Source organism: Tachysurus vachellii, chromosome 1, assembly GCF_030014155.1.
Source record: "Tachysurus vachellii isolate PV-2020 chromosome 1, HZAU_Pvac_v1, whole genome shotgun sequence".
Taxonomy (NCBI): Eukaryota; Metazoa; Chordata; class Actinopteri; order Siluriformes; family Bagridae; genus Tachysurus; species Tachysurus vachellii.
Genome location: NC_083460.1, coordinates 13,069,735 through 13,087,393, shown reverse-complemented (window position 1 = coordinate 13,087,393; position 17,659 = coordinate 13,069,735). Strand labels below are relative to the sequence as shown.

Here is a 17,659-nt window from a genome sequence, read left to right as displayed (position 1 = left end):
TGTGATTCTGCTTTTCCCCACTGTGTTATTTGTTCTGCTACTGATCCACCCATTATTCTCCTTTCACACCAGATACAGCAGCGTGCATAAAAAATAAAGCATTAATGAACCGAAAATCATAATTTGATTATAAAATGTATCATCTTTGTATTTTTATTAATGACAGAATGACTTTTGCTGCATTCTGTCAGGTTTAACCCAAAGTTCTGCCACGTCAACAGGTTCATACATCACACAAAAAAGAGAGATTTTATTCTAGTTCACAAGCGGCTCGAAATTCTTTATTCTTCCAGACTTTGTAATAAAGTTTTGCCTGGCTATGTTGAACTGTGCTTATGTTTCCACAGCCTGTATTGATTTAGCTTTTTTAATAAATTCACCTCTCAGAAACGAGCATTAATAGATTTTGAAGCAAGCATTAATAGCATATAAAACATTTACGATCACAGCGTTTATGCGCATGGAGAAAAATCAATAGATGTGATAGAAGGTCTCGGGGTTATCAATTACTCTGCTATATGAATGAACAGACTATAGACGTATGATTATTGGAATTTTACGGAAGCAATATGCTTAGTTCAGATTCTCATATAGAGAGAGACGGAGAGCGAACGAGCGTTTGCACATTCTTGTGTTAACCTTTAGCATGGCTCGGTCATTAGGATGCCAGTGTGTGGGTTGCTGTGGCGCTGTATTGGAGCTCTGAGCTGTGTGTGAATGTGAAGACGCTCTCTAAACATTCAGCAGTGAGAGCAAACAAACCCCCCCTCTCTACCCACCCCCCACCCCCACCCCCCCGCTCGCCTCCTATTCAATCGAGCGCTCAATCAGCCCTCCGCAGCAACCAGCGCTTATAATGAGACACGTTTTGATAGAAATAATGATGGACGTATTGCAGCCTAGAAACCAATGAATCACAGTCACACTTATACTTTTACTCTCATCATGTCTGAGGCGTTTTTTTGATTGCAAGATGGTGTCTGAAGAAGTCCCAGAGTTCTTCATGGTGTCATCAAACTTGGCTGGGACTTTAACACCACTTTTAAACAGCATCTGTGACGCTATTCCTGTGTTTGATTTCCCACCAACAAGACCCCAAGAGCATGCAAATAAAACTTAACTAGCTTTTCTCCTGTCACTGAGTTGTTTAAACTCCCACGTTTTAAATCCCATCTTCAGGCTCTCCGTCTGTCTTAGAACCAAAACCTTTCTTAAATTTAGCATTTTTACGAGATTTGTTGCTTTGTCTAAAAAAAAAAACCTTAACCAATCACTAGGTTCGCCCGAGATGGAATTCCTTCTCCAGTGGCTTGTCTTTCATCTGTAATACCTCTCTGTTTACCCTCTGACAAGTTAATTCACATGCATGAGAGCAGAAAGTGGAGCCTTGTGGATCTTTCCCATCGTGTTTCAAACGGCCGGCCACCGTCTCTCCTCTCCTCTCTCAAGCAGGCTTTTCACGCAGGCTTTAGGAAGCTGTTTAAGGTATTTGCTTCTCCCCCACCCCAACACCCCACCCTCCTTTTTACATCTATTCATCTGCAGAAGGCAAATCCTGGGAGGCAGCACTTGTTGATATGTCATAAGACGCTTTACATGAGTCATCGAGGCCCAGATGCGGCGCGCGTCTTATTTGAACAGCTGCATTTCCACTCCACACTTCGTTATCGTTGCTATTGTAGTGCTGCCATCCGCTCGTTTCATCCAAAGAACAGAAAGAAAACTTTCGGGATCTTGTTTAAATTTTTTTGCATTTTTTCAAAGAGAGACACCACATAAAGAGTTCAAACCGACTAGTGACTGACTAGTGCCGTAAACAGCTCCTGACTTCTGCTAGAACCTGCTACAGAGCCACACATTCATACACAAGCTCTGAAAGTCATCAGTACAGCTTATTATCAGTCGTATATCAGCATTGCTTCTGTCCAATGTTTCTTTATTACTGCAAATATAAAAAGCTTCACTATTTTGGATGAATATTGCAAAATAAAGGTGCTTTTTGATTCAAAACACACAAAACACAACTTTCACACTCAACATTTTGTTACAATAATCAGCATAAGGGCCAAAATTCTTCTCAATGATAGAGAACACAATCCAAAATAAGACAAATGGACAGATAACTAAATTAAAAATAAGCAATGAAAACATATGATGACATGCAGTGTGTTAATAATAATAAAAAAAAGACTAATAGTGTGTGTTATGTAAGTTTTGTAGTTTTGTATATAAAGTGTAAAGGTGTTCAGGTGAGTGTTGTGTTTGCAGCCAGAACATGACACTCAATGAAACTATGATCTGACCTCAAAACTTTCCAGCACTAGTAGTAGAACCAAGACAGAACCAAGTTGACAAAATGAATTTAAGCTTCTGGAGGCTGATCTTTCTCCCAGTTCTCCCACAGACTCAGTGTCATAATTCCCAGAGTTTAACTACAACTTCAACGAATCTTACAGTATATCTGTAAATATTTTATTTAGATATTTTTGTTTAAACAGTCTTATATCAGAAGCTGGATAGGCCAGGCCCACAAGAGACAGACAACAGACTAGTAGATAATAATATATATATTATGTTATAGATGATAGGTTGCAGTAGGCACTGCAATGCACTGCAGTAGGCTAACCAGTAGTCCAGTATAACATTTCTAAAAAGAAAAACTCAGAACTCAAAATTCATCAATTATGTATAAAGGTTATTATATTTTTTATTGAGTTATAAATAATGTCAACTTGAGTCTAATGTGTTCAGTGATTTGAATGTTCCAGAATATAAAACTTCACAGCGCTAATAAATATCACTGTGCACATTTAAAAACGAGGTTGATATTTAAATATTTGGAATGGAAAAGTCAAAGTTTATTTTACAGTTAAAGTGGCTCCAAGAAACCCTGAGAAGCTGGTCTGCGGGCTGTATTGTGGACAAAAATTGGGTTATTTCAGTCATTTAGAAGCTCACAGGAAACAAACATCTTGATAGATATCGCCGACTCTACACGAGGCTCAGTAGCTGTGATTTTCTTCAGCGTGCAGAATTTTACACTTATCAACTTGTAGAGCTCTTTCTGTTCCTCTACCATTGTGTTTTGTGTTAATCACAGTAATGTTGCATAACCTGAGAAGATTCGTGACACGAATGAACTCAAGAAGCCGCGAAATCCTGAGAAATTGTGTGTTTGACGATTCTCCATCATTTTCAAAAAGAGAAAACATTTGTTTACTGAGTGCTGAAAGACGCTTTGAATCGAACACACACTTCATCCTGCCGAAGACATTCCTCATGCAGTCGGTAGCTCCAACTTGCTTATTAGTGGCCTCTGTGCTTTGTGGCGTCGTCTTTTCACATCTCCTGGACAAGTCACTTCGGTCCGCAGCTATTTAACAAATGAATGGAGCATGAGCGCAAACGGACCACATCCTTTTCCTGCTCTTTCACATCCACACTAGAGGAGATGAGAAAAAAACTCAATTAGTGTTCGTGCAGTGAGTAAACAAACATCAGACACATCAAATAGAGCATTGTGTGTGTGTGTGTGTGTGTGTGTGTGTGTGTGTGTGTGTGTGTCAGGACACTACTAATTGAGTTTTTTTGCTTGTTTACAAACTCTGATCTTTTTCATGTCTGTGAGCTTCGCTAAAGCAACAGGTACCTGTGACAACTAAAGAAAACACACCTTCCACAGGTAAGTGCTATTATGTGCACGCACACACACACCTTGATGTGATGACGAGAAAGGAACACATTTGACTTTCCCATAAAATTTATTCAGAAAATTACACAGTCATACATAGATTGAAAGAGTTACAGTCTATTAATAATTAATGTGTTCATTTGCTTTCTTACAGCAGATCATACATTATGGACTCTAATCGGTGGTCTGGTGTTGATTAATTTTCTCTGATTAATTAACAGCAGCTCTGACTGTAGGGCAGGTTTATGTTAATGCACTCACTTTGATACCTTATCAGTATATAGTAACAGCTCATTTACAGGAATGTGTAATGCAGATGCTCCACATAAACTGATAAAAAGAAAACATTTACAGAAGGAGTCTCCAGTGTCAGCACTGTGTAACATTTAGAGATCTTCGGGACAGAGGAGTTTAAGTGTCTCTTTCTCATTGCAGGTAAAAGGTTGATTAAACTCTGTGATCTTGCTTGTGATCCCCTGAGTAACGTGACATAACTGAGGAAACAGATTAAATGTTTTCCCTGAAGCTGAACAAACCCCAGTGTTTGAGAAAGTTCTCGCAGTAATACGGTCTGCAGTCAGGATTACGTCACCGTGTGTGAGTGAGCGAGAAGCGAGTGCAGCGTGGAGTTCCTGCCAAACGCTCGGCTTCTTCACAATACAGTTTAATTAAAGCTGTCACTAAAATGCCTGCTACTTCCATATCACTAAGTGCTTCAGCTCAGAGAGAGACAGACAGACAGACAGACAGACAGAATGGAAGAGAGAGTCAGACAGAAAGATAAAGAGAGAGAAAGATCAGTAGCAAGTCATTTTAAAGAAAGAAATGAAATACTGATGTCTACAGTGCACAGTGTTTATGATGCTTTTTGGTGTTTTGTGTGACTTTAATAATAGAAGAAACTCTGTTAATAATGTTAATGTATGTGTTTCCCAGAGAATCTTGACATGTTCACACACACACACACACACACACACACTGCTGACCTTTCATCTGTAAGTATTATTACCATGAGATGAAGGGATGAGCTCAGTGTTTATCTGAAAGGGTTCCATGCAGAACTTGATTTTGGAACAAGGCTGAAGTCCCTGAGTCCTTAAAGACCCTGTTTTTCTAAGTGTGTGCAAAGACTGAAGATGTGTGTGCTACAAGCTCAAACTGTAAGGAGTTTAACAGTTCTATCTCAGTACAGTCTGAGAACAAAGGCTTCTGTATGGGACCATGATATTAAAAAAGGGTTCATGTTCTCTTAGCAGGGTTTTGATCTGTTGTAGATCTTTGCTGCGATGTTTGGTCTCCTAACTTCATTGTGGTGCAGGTTCTAGGAAAATCTTTTTTGTCTTCGAAAAATCCAGAAACTCAAGGAGAACCAAAGTGAATCAAGAAAATGTCACACTTTATGTCAGGAAGTGTTGAGTTTTTTTTAACTTCAGTGATAAGTCCATGAACTTGAGTGATGAGTCTTAGTATACTATTTAAAAAAAAGGTGCCAGGAAGACCCAAAAAGGGGTTCTCACAGTGATCCCATAGAAGAACCATTTTTGGTTAATTGAAGAACCTTTCAGTAAATGATTCTTAACAGAAAAGAACAGAACATTTTCTTATTGCCATAAAAAACATTTATGAAGTCTAACTGCTGTTACACTGATGTTCAGATATGGAGTCTATTACTAACCACTGCAAGAAAGATTAGAGAAAACTGTAAGTCATTTTTAAAATGATCTAAATTTGTATTTTTGTTCAATGTGAAGTGTCGGTTCTCTTTGAGAACTCTGTGAAGGATTTGAACATGCAGTGACATGTGAAAGCTACATTCTTGCAGGATCTTGCTATTTGACTAATGAGTCCATCTCTCTGTCCTGAAAAAAGACAAAGTGCTATGACAAAAGAGACATCATGTAGCAAAGTGTGTGTGTGTGTGTGTGTGTGTGTGTGTGTGTGTGTGTGTGTGTGTGTGTGTGTGTGTGTGTGTGTGTATGTGTGTTCTTCAATTGATTGACAGAAAAGAGCAGGCGCTGTTTGCACTGCACCGTAATTGTACCAATAGCTTCAGAATGACAGATTCATGAAAGAATCTTACACTGATCTGAAGATAAACACTGAGATGTTTAGTGAAGATGCACTGATGACCACAAACGAGAGAACTCAGATCAAGAGAACTTCAACCCTGAGCTGTGTTTATCCTAAACACAGGAACATCTCATACGTGCTTCTGATATCATCAATTCCATCATCACCCAGTCGTTTAAGTCTCTGAACTTTTCTCTTTATGCGTGTGATATCATCATGGAGTGAAAGATTTGTTCACACCGGCTTCATTAGTTTACGAGACCAGTGTTTAGGGTCCATTCTGGTTCCAGAGTCCTGTGAAGCCCCCTGCTGGGGAGCCGAGGTGCTGACCGCAATCACATGACATCACATCACCTACTCTTTATTATCAGAAATGTTAAAGCAAATAGTAGAAGAAGAAAAAAGGGGTACAATTACTGTTGATGTTTATAATGAATTATAATCCCACTCTCTTGTGTTTATATATAGTGAGCATACGACATTTAAATTAAGGCCTGAAAAGATCATGTCTGGATTTTTCTCACATTTATACTGCATTACATTTGATAATAATAATAATAATAATAATAATAATAATAATAATAATAATAATAATAATAATAATAATAATAACAAGGAGAAGAAGAAGTAGTATATAATAATAACAACACATTTTTTTAACTATACATGCAGAAATAAACATCTCAAGATGTCTTTACAAGACCTAGAAATTCAAATTCACATCATAGAGATTAAGAGATGATTTTTAGCTAATAAAAGTGCAAGCATGTCTTTTAGCTAAGAAAAGGCAAGCATGTCTGGATTGATTGTTCTGATGTTGATTGTGCCTTCTCCTGAGCTGTTATTTAATATCTGGTGATAAAAATAGATTTAAGCCCTGAGGAGATGTGATGTGACTATAAAAGGCTTGAGAGGAACTCAGATTAATGCTTTCTGAGTCTCAGCTTTAAACACACTGGTAGGTGAAAGCTCTGTGTTCGTGAGGAGAAGGGTGTGAGTTCAGTCCTCAAACTGAGGACCTCAAAACTTCATAGTGTGTGAGTGTGTGTGTGTGTGTGTGTGTGTGTGTGTGTGTGTGTGTGTGTGTGTGTGTGTGTGTGTGTCTTTGTGTGTGGGACTCACCAGTCTGGAATCTGGAATTAAACTTGAGTCGCAAACCAATAAACCTCTGAGGTTTACACCATGTACTTTATTCAGCAGCTTCCTGTAAAGATACTAAAAGTGAAGCACAGAGATCCTTCTGATGTCTTTTATTTCTCTCAAGAACATCTGTGTGTCTAAACATGGCAACATTTCTAAGTTAATTTAATCTAAGACTGCAGTGTGATTAGGCTTAGTTCTCTGTTTTGGGACTGGATCTCATGTGAAAACATTCAATCCAGTCCTCTGTTTTGGGACTGGATCTCATGTAAAAACATTCGAGTTTAAAATCAAAGTGGCGATGAATTTTCTCTGACAGAATCATATTACAGAATGAAATCTTTTTTTAATTTTGAAATAATCTCTTCTTTCAGATAGGAAATCCTAAATGAGTATCTAATCAGTCATATCTGTAAACTCACAACCACACACACACGTCTAAACAAACTGAGCACAAAGTAAAGCTACGATTAATCCAACATGGTTTTGCATGTACTATAAAGTCCATTCTAACAGCAGGACAGAGTAAACAGATCTAGTCATGAATAGTTACAGCAACAGAAAACCTAAAACTCTTCATTGTTCTCTCCAAATCTGGATGCATAAAGTCAGCTTTAACAGCCTGCAGTATAAATAAATCCTGTCCATATTCTCCTCCGTTTGATGTTCTCACAGGAGGAAGAACTTCTTCCTGATGATCTGTATGTAATCACAGGAGCTTGCGATGTTCCAGGTGTCTAATCTGTGGGTGCAGACGGTGAGAGACAGATGTACAATCCAGCATAACAAGAGCCACATGAAGGTTGGAGAAGTAAAGAAGCACCTGCTTCCTCTACACTGTCTCTCCTGTCATGACTCAGACATCTACAAACGCTCAAACAGCAGGCTGAAGCCTCATGTCTCAGCTTATCTTCAGCTTCTAAATGTTCTGTATAAAATGATATTCGATAAATCACTGGTGTCTGGAGTTGAAGGTAAAGGAGTTGAAGGTGATGTTCACTCGTGTACCAAACAAAGATAGCTGATCTTCGATACAGACCTGAAATTCAGCAAAAACCTCAGAATGAGGATGGACATCAAAGACGACTCAAAACATAGTGAAACATCCCCACAGGACCCGAATTAAAAGAAAATTTTGTTTATTGCTCCTCACTAACATTGAACCTTAAGAATAGATTCTACTATATTTGAGTTTATATATAAGTTTATATACCCCTGACCCTCACACTCATATGTACTTGTTGAACATATCACTCCAGATTTATTCCCCTTCTCTTTGCTGTTATAATCAGCTCCATTCTTCTCTGCTGTGAAGGTTTTCTATTAGATGTTGGATTGTGGTTGTTTGGATTTGTGTTTATTCAGCTACAAGAGCATTATTGAGATCAGACACTGATGTTGGGATGCTGAAGAGACTCCAGTTCATCCCAAAGGTTTCAGTGGGGTTGATTCAGAGTCAGGGCTCTGTGCAGGACACTAGAGTACTTCTACTCCAACCTTAACCTCCGCACCATGTCTTCATGGAGACATTATCATGCTGGAACAGGGTTTGGGGATCTTAATTATAGTGAAGAGAAATTCTGACTTTCTGGTGACATTTTGGTGAAGATGCACATATTTGTAGGGTGGACAGGGGTTCATATACCTTTCTCCATATTGTGTATAAAAGGTAAGTAATAAAATAAATACAGCAAAATCAATTTTGATAATACACACTGCAATGAACATATACTCAGTAAAATTCATTCATTCATCTTCTACCGCTTATCCGAACTATCTCAGGTGTCATTGGGCATCAAGGCAGGATACACCCAGGACAGAGTGCCAACCCATTACAGGGCACACACACTCTCATTCACTCACGCAATCACACACTAAGGACAATTTTCCAGAGATGCCAATCAACCTACCATGCATGTCTTTGGACTGGGGGAGGAAACTGGAGTAACCAGAGGAAACCCCCGAGGCACGGGGAGAACATGCAAACTCCACACACACAAGGCGGAGGCGGGAATCGAACCCCCAACCCTGGAGGTGTGAGGCAAACGTGCTAACCACTAAGCCACCGTGCCCCCTTACTCAATAAAACGATAAATCAAATGCACAAATGTTTGAAAAGCAAAATGCTTGCTTGTGACTTTTTTAAGTGATCGAATTCAGGCTGTGGATGCATCGTTGTCCCAAAGATCTTCCGTCACTATGTAATCTGGGACCATGGCAGTGTGTATTTTGTTTGCAGTCAATTAAAAGTAGTTATACGTACTGTGCCATTTTTCTGCTTGTGTTCATCTGTGCTTAATTGTTGATGTCATTCCCTTTCCATGTTTCTCGTTCTATTAAACTACCTTTTAGTCTGACTACAGGATGCCGACGTAACAGACTGCAGGAGAATTTTGTGGGATGCCCCAAAATGTTTTTGTTCATGAAGTGTATCTTAATTAGGATGACCAAATGTTTTCATAATTTTAAATAAAGGTTCATGTTTATGTTGGTTAAAAATAAAATAAATAAATAAAATAAAATAAAATAAAAAGCAAAAAAAAGTAATCTATATATATAATCTGGATTTGAAAATATATATATATTTTTTTAATTAAAAAGCAGGACAAAATTTCCACAGCCCACTATTTAAGTAATTATATATTAATGATTAATATATTTATAAGTAATAATTATATTCCATTTATTTTTGTTCCACCTCTCTTACATGTTTAGGTCTAAATCAATAAAAAATACCTTTCTATTACAATTATAAAACGTTATTTATTTATTTTAAAATACAAATTTCATATAAAATGGAAAATATAAAAGTTCCAAAGACGTAAAGTTGAAATTAAAATCGAATTAAAACGATTATTTCTGCACACAAAAGACTTTCAGTGTCGATCCTGAGACCGGATGTGACGTCACACGGCTGCAGGTTATCAGCAACATTTCCGGTGAATGCGCAAAACCGAGCTGTTGTGTTTATCACTGAAAGAAACGCTGTTTAAGGACTGTTCCGTGTAGCAGTGGTGAAGAATTAAACCACCTGCCGCTGACAAAACAAACAGGTAGGTGCTTATTAACGTGTGCGGATGTTACCTTGGTAGTCATGATTTGTTTTTTTTTCCGTCAAGGTGTCTTACACACCCGAGCTACCCTTTGCTAAACATTTAATAAACTGCCCTTTTTTCTATCAGTCAGGAGTTATTCCTTTCCTACTTGTTTTCTGGCAATTTCCGCGTCTTCCCCTTCGATTGGGTAGTACTTCAAACTCTGATTGGCTATGCCGTCAGTTCAAGAGGAATTAGCCAATCATAGAAGAGGGGCGGGGCTTCCGGAATACAGTTGGAATAAAGAATAGTTCGCCATACGTTAGATACAATGGCAGCTTCTCTATATTTCGGGTTGTGAACCATCGCGTACAAAAACTCTGCTCCGTTCTTTTTTTTAATGAATGTTTCTAAAAAATGAAATAAAAAGCACGAATGTGTCCCAGACGTCGTCGTTATAGAAACGAATCGGTAAATCGAGGTCCCTGTGTTTTCGTTAGCTTGTTATGCTAATTACCTCAGACGGGAGATTCCATTATTATTCTTCTGAATCCTGTAAACACAGCGCGATACACCGCGGTTTCGTGTCGTTGTCAGTGGTTAATAACCTGCCTTATTATTATTATTATTATTATGGCTTTACCCTCAAATAAAAACATGTTTTGGAAAAGTCTAGAATATTCTAGAAAATTATTCCGGAAAACCGAGTAGAGACGAGAGACTGTGGTAATCCAGCCATGTCTCGTGTTCTCACTACACACGGTGTGTTCACAACCTTCACACTGCACACTTTTTATCTGTTTATACAATAATATTTGTACGAACAGGTTATACATGAGACAAGTGACTACATTTTACCAGCAAAAAAAACCCTGACACAAAGAGATGAGTGTCAGTTTCCAGTGAGCTGCTCGACGTGTGTCTTTATAAAATGATTTTAAATCTTAGTACTTAACACATTTAATTGATCTGATCTAAATCCCAGGACCACCAGCTGATGGGCCCTTGAGGAAGGTCCTTAACCTTCTGCTGCTCAGTTGTAGACATGAGCATGAGAAATGTCAGTGTTTGTTAAAGTGGGCGTAACCTCAGCTAGATGATCAGCACCTTTATTAGGAACACAATAATTTCCCTAAAACCCCTCAAGTGTTGTTTTCTGACACAGCCTTTAAAACCACACCTAGATTTAATTGTTCTGCATTTTATAATAAAATTTTCAACGACACGATTAAAAATAGAAAGAGCGAGCGCTTCTGGGGCACTTTCCAGAGTAAAATCACAGGATCTCTTTTCCCCCCACAGGAACAGAACCCAGTCTTTCTCCACATGTCAGTTCAGATGGGGTTTATATTCCCAGCGTAATGTTTCTGTGAAAAGTCTCTGACAACATTTCAGAGTAAAATACCAGAGGAATAATTCTGTCACACCTCCATGTTGAGAACTAATAGCGTCAGAACAGGGCTTTAGTCAGCTGTTGTGATGAGGTGAGTTGAGGCGGTTACACTTTCATTTTCACATTTCATGTTCGTGACTTTAAATAAAAAGATATGTGGGCTGGGTGGAGTGAGAGAATGTGACGTGCGATCAGAAATGCACAAAGGCCATATGTTTAAGAGGTTTTTCATAGTTAAGATGTTGTATGTTTGGGTGTAACATGCTGTTTTTTTGGGGCTGTTTTTAAACCCAAACGTTTATTACATGATGTGATGCTGTGTGTTTTACTGGCTGAGATGGATGATTATTAAAAGCAAATCCAGATCTCGACACCCCCAACACCAAGTCCATAAAAAAACTCTCCAAATAGCATGTGAGAGTGTGCGTGCAAGCGTTAACGTGCGTGTGTGTGCACGCAAACACAAAAATGACCTTGATTTTATTAGAAGATGGCTGCAGTGGAGTGTGAATTCTGGATCAGAGGAGTCTGAATACTGGAGGCATTATATGTTACACATATCGTGCACACCATAACATATATATATATATATACACACATTTTAACATATACACACAAACTCGCACACAGGACAGTGTCGGATTCAGTCTTTTCTTTCACTTTCCTGCGTGTACATTGTCTCAGAGCTGTGTTTAACCTGCTGTGATTTAATTTCTTATTATTTTCATGTTCATGTTTCAGGTTGTAGTCCGACCTGAGCAGCAGTGTGTGTGCGTGTGTGTGTGCGTGCGTGTGTGTGAAGTCATGTTGGAGTACTACCAGATATTAGGAGTGTCGAAAGACGCGAGTCCAGATGACATTAAGAAAGCGTAAGTGTCTGATCTCACCGATTCTTTCTGCATCCATTTGCAAATGAGATGCATATTTAAATAAAAAAGTGAGATTTTTCTTGGTTAGAATGTGACTAGATACAGATGATTTAGTTCTAAGAATGTGTTGTGGTCACATGTTGATATACAGCCTGTATTATGATTAGCATTATATGTTTCTCATTCATTTTGTTTTCATGTTTACGGCTATGCCTTAGCTCTAATCTTTAATCCTGTTATAACAGTGTAATAACTGTGATATGAGCTCATATGGCTGCATTTGTTGCACAGGTACAGAAAGCTTGCATTGAAGTGGCATCCAGATAAAAACCCAGACAACAAGGACGAGGCAGAGAGGAAGTTTAAGGAGATCTCTGAGGCATATGAAGTCCTGTCAGATGGTATGCTTTGTTCTAACTGACTCTTTCTGCTGTGTATTATACAAAAATTATACAACAGTGAGATGAGTTTGTAAACAACAAAATCCATCATACTTGAACATTTTTGAGATTTTTAAATTAATAACTGTGTTAAATTAAATGTTATGTCTAATTGTTGTGTGTTTTAAGCCATAAATTTACTGGAGAGTCTTAAAGTCACACTTGTTTAGTTTTCTCTGAATGTTTTTTTCCGCCCTATCATTATCTTCTTCTTCATCTCCCAAGCTAAGCTAGTAGTCTGTCCCAGACATAACGAGCACTGGCGAACTCTGTGATTCTATAAAACTTTCCCTTGTCATCGTGATTGTTGTCATGAGCTGTGTCTCAGGCAGAAATCTCTGACGTTACATTCCAGATTGTTTGTAAACTAGAAAATCTAGAAATGTTAGTGCTCAGTAACGCTCTCGAATATTACACAAATATTTGGTTTGAGACACAGCGCTAGTTTAGCAGAGGGAGATTGACGAGGAAAGTTGTCAAATGTTATTGTTGAACTACTCTAGCACAATGTGTCAGGATCAAGGAGAAAAAGACTAAACACGTCCACTATTAACTTATAAACATGGCTTGTCTGAATGTAACTCCCAGTGATATATGATTAAATATTAGAAAGCAAAATCAAATTTAATATTAATGAGTAAAGATTAGATTCAAATTGACTCAAATTTTACTAAGAGCTTTCAGATTCCTCAGCAGTTCATAATTATAGTTTATTCCCCGGTTTTAACTCGATGTCTTTGTTTTTCTGTCTTGCTGCAGCCAACAAGCGGAGTGTTTATGATCAGTACGGTAAAGAAGGCCTGTCAGCAGGCGGAGGAGGTAAACACTGTGTATTATATGATATATATTCGTTCAGAACAATTCATTTTTGAGTAGCTAAAAATGAAGTATAGGTGATCTTCTGTCCGTCGTGGGATTCGAACGCAGAGCGGTCACTAAGACCAAATCTGTTGCTAATCTGGTTCTCACTCTGTGTTATAGCAGGACGCTACCATAACGGCGACCCCTTCGAAAGTTTCACATTCCGTAATCCAGAAGACGTCTTCAGGGATTTCTTCGGAGGTCGTGACCCTTTTGCTGATTTCTTTGGTGAGAACTTAGCTATTTATTTCTAAAAATGTATCAAAAACAGCTAAAAATTTTACTTTAGCAAAAATTTAACATTGTAGTTTAATCCATTTGGATTTTTATTTCTTTTTAACTGTTTGTATTAAGCCACACCACACAGCTGCGGAGTTCTGTGCACTGATTGGTCGGAAGCTCTTGATTAATTTCATATTATTGCGCTCGCTCTTATCAGATTAAGAAGGATGACACTGTTTAATATATTAAAAATGTAATCTTGGCACACTGCTGTGGTGTAAGGGGAATAACACTTGTGGTACAGGAAAACAGTCCAACATTGGGTGATGACAGTAACTGCTTCATCACTGATTATTTTAATTTAACATCACACACACACAGACACACACATACATTGTATTTAATGTATATTGTTTTCCTGATTTACTTTGCTTTATGTATGTTGTTGAACTTCACATGTATTAAGAATCAGTAATGGACGGATTCCTGAGCTTTGTTGTTCTGTGGTTCTGCTGTAGGAAACGATCCGTTTAGAGATGATTTCTTCGGTGGTGGTCGACGGCAGCATCAGCGCGGGATGAGCAGGAGCCGAACAGGTGGCTCGTTCTTCTCTAGCGGGTTTGGAGGTTTCGGAGGGTTTGGCGGTTTTCCATCTTTCGCGCCAACGTTTACTTCGTTTGATACAGGTCAGACAGATCTGAGATCAGCTGATGTGTCTAGATAAAACAGGAAACGATTTGATACACTTTCAATCACTCTGTGTGTGCGTGTTTTAGGTTTCAGCTCTTTTGGTCAGATGGCACAGATGGGTGGAGGCGGATTCACGTCCTTCTCTTCCACCTCGTTTGGGGGTGGAGGGGGCAGCGGGATGGGAAATGTCCGCTCCGTGTCCACATCCACCAAAATCGTCAACGGCAGAAAAATCACCACAAAAAGGTACGACATCTGGACAGCAAGATAAATCACATAAACCTCTAGTAGGGCTGTAACAGCATTTTATCTTGGAATGTTTCAGATCATTCACATTCTTCATCATTTCTAAATTCATTGTTTGTTTGTTTTTTTCTAATGCTTTAATACGCACATTAAAACCAGTGAACATTTAACATGTATATAATTACTGGACAGATTAAACAGGCTTTCAGTGAAGTGCCAAATCTCACATCTTAAAAGTCATGAAGTGCTGAAAGAGATTTTATTACTTTTTGGGTTTTTTGTGCTTTTGTTCAACACTTTGGGCATCAACAAAGAAAATGTCAGCAATTGGACATTAGACAACTGAGTTGTAAAATTATTATATGGCATTGTAGTGTTTATTTACTGTTAGTGAAGGTTTCTGCACAGTGATTTTAAACACCAGTTTAACACTGGCTTATAAACACTGAGATATACTTATTGATTCTCCGGCAGTACTATACAGTTTACATTATATTGCTCACACTTCAGTGTTGTGATTTTTAAAGGTCTTCTCAATGAAAGCTCTGTGTTTGGATGTAGGATCATCGAGAACGGACAAGAACGAGTGGAAGTGGAGGAAGACGGACAGTTAAAGTCTCTAACTATAAATGGTAAGGAACAGCTGCTGCGACTGGAACACAAGTAAACACACCTCGGTACTTAGCAAAATTAGGACTCAAATGTATGTACTTTATTTTCCTCATCTTATCATCATTAGATGACCACTATACCGTTATTGTAAGCTTATCAGTAGTAGTAGTAGTATTATTAGTATTAATTTTCTTTGTAAACATATTTATGAAGCAGAATGTCAGTATTGGGTGCTGGGGTGCTATTCATTTTAGGGACCATGGTGTAAAGTTACATTTTTGTTTTTATTTTCCTCTTAACTCCAGAAGCACTTTGCTGTGTGGCTTGAATGCACATTGCCGTCTGTGTACTGCTTTTAAGCTAAAAATATAAAACAACAATAAGCAAAAGACGAGAGCGAGAAAAGCATTGTGCATTAAACAGGCATGAATTTGCATTTTTGATCTAAGTTGAGTAAATAATCTTAATTTTTCTTTAGAACCCTGTTAAAATAAGCTCGTCTCATGTTCCCATCTTCATGTAAACGCTGGTAGATTGTTAGACCAACTGTATTAATATGCAGTCTTCTTCTTAGTAGTAGTAAGATTATTCTGGTTAAGTTTTGTTTTGTTGAAATGAGTGTTGTTTTCATTAGTACCTGTACACCAGCCAATAATGTTCTTAGTCTTATTGTTGTCATGGAAACGAGCTGATAGTCTCCAGGTGTAAGTGATATGAACCTAAATGATTTTTGTGGAATCTTTGTACGCAAATTTAAAAAATCAATAAATGTGAGTTCTATCCTTTTTTGAGGATGCGGCAGCTTCTGGCTGTGTGTGTGGGGGGGGTGTGTGTGTTGTGTGTGTGTGTGTCCACGTGCACGCACTGCATGCCACTAACACATAACAAAGAATCTTACAGCAGAGTTCAAAGCTGATTTTTATACAAGTGTTTATTTAAATATTATTTTAAACTCGTGTCTTTGGTTCATCAGTCACTCCAGCAACAAACATTCATTTTCTTCTAAGCATTCTGTGATTTTTGGCTGCAGCACAAAAAAAAAAAAAAAAACAAACAGAAAACCTTAGCGTTATGAAACATCATAAACATCTCTTTTCAGTGAGTCAGATCATTTGACTCGGCTCACCAAAAAGAATCAACTCCTAAATTCCCAGTGAACCTTTAACCGTCTTATTCAACAAACCAGTGATTATTTTTCCCCCCTAATTAATTTCACATGAACATAACAGCATTGCATTTTGTAAAATCTCTTTAAAGAATTATAAAATCTACACAAACATCCCTGTGTTTATGATATCATTCTGCTGTGTCTATGATGCTTTCATTGGTTCAGAGAAATGAACATTTGTGTAACGTGAACATTTCAGCCAACACATTTTTTAACACGTCATATCAGTTTATTAAACTCGTACTCGTTGACATTTAATCACTTGATCCGATACAAATTAGTGTGCAGGTTTTATGTCCTTATAAAGACTAACCTTCACGCTGGGTGTGTTTGCTAACATGCTTTTTTTTTTCTTGCATTTTTAATGTTTGCTTAGGGGTTAAAAAATACAAAAGCAAAACGAAACAAAAAAAACAACAATCCTATACAGATTTTTCCCCCTTCATGCACGCTCTGCCCTTCATTTCATGCCCCACCCCCTTTCTTTAGGGCAGGCACTTGAGTTGGGTCTAGGGGAGGAGCGTAAACAGAACAGGTCACTTCCTGACACCTCCTCCACCTCCGCCCACTCTCCCTTCACCCAGAGAGTGCAACAACCAACCAAAGGTCAGACTAATTTACTTTGTTTGATTTTACTGTTGTTGTTCTATTTGTTTTTTCTTTTTTTTTTTTTTTTTTTTTTTTTTTTTTTTTATTTTTAAATCCTTAGATTCTTTTTTTTTTGTCTCCAGAGCAAAATGGAATAAAAAGGAAAAGACCAATGATGAAGGGTGAAACAAAAAAGTCCAAAGAGTCATGAAATGTTTCCAAAATCAGTGAAGACACCTGTGTCAGGCGAGAGTGAGGGTGAGAGCGTGGAGTCGACGTCACGGCGGCAGGATTCAATGGTTTATTATTTTCAACTTTTTGATCTAAATCTTCATAACAGATTTTTTTGTGCTGTGATGTTGTTCAGTCTACTTTACAGTAAAGGTGAATAATAAATAATTACCAAAATAGATAATGTAGTGTGAATTAGAGCCGATTGTTTTGTGTTTTGGATTGTTTTTGTTTTTATTTGCTTGTTTGTTTTTTAATGCTCATTCCATGCATTACTGTAGTTAGTGTTTATTTTTGCACCCTGCTGTGATGTATTCTAATAAACTTTAGTTGGTTCTGTTTCCCAAAATATGATACAACTAATGAATTCATTTTAAACACATGGATCCTGAGCAGTCTTTCT

The 17,659-nt window shown here is 37.9% G+C and overlaps 1 protein-coding gene across 4 annotated transcripts; it reads left to right on the top strand.

Moving 5' to 3' along the window:
• The first annotated feature begins 9,809 nt into the window (after positions 1-9,809).
• Positions 9,810-17,642, top strand: dnajb6a (DnaJ heat shock protein family (Hsp40) member B6a). 4 transcript variants are annotated; one of them, XM_060873368.1, is made up of 10 exons: positions 9,810-9,954; positions 12,071-12,198; positions 12,490-12,599; positions 13,398-13,457; positions 13,623-13,727; positions 14,240-14,407; positions 14,498-14,657; positions 15,219-15,289; positions 16,927-17,043; positions 17,169-17,642. In XM_060873368.1, the coding sequence occupies exons 2-10, from the start codon at positions 12,134-12,136 to the stop codon at positions 17,234-17,236; spliced, it is 924 nt and encodes a 307-aa protein (XP_060729351.1). In that variant the 5' UTR covers positions 9,810-9,954; positions 12,071-12,133; the 3' UTR covers positions 17,237-17,642. The 4 variants fall into 4 exon arrangements, with proteins under 4 accessions (XP_060729351.1, XP_060729342.1, XP_060729364.1 ...); XM_060873359.1 differs by having other exon boundaries at positions 13,620-13,727; XM_060873381.1 differs by lacking the exons at positions 16,927-17,043; positions 17,169-17,642 and adding an exon at positions 15,575-16,063 and having other exon boundaries at positions 13,620-13,727.
• The last annotated feature ends 17 nt before the right edge of the window (positions 17,643-17,659 follow it).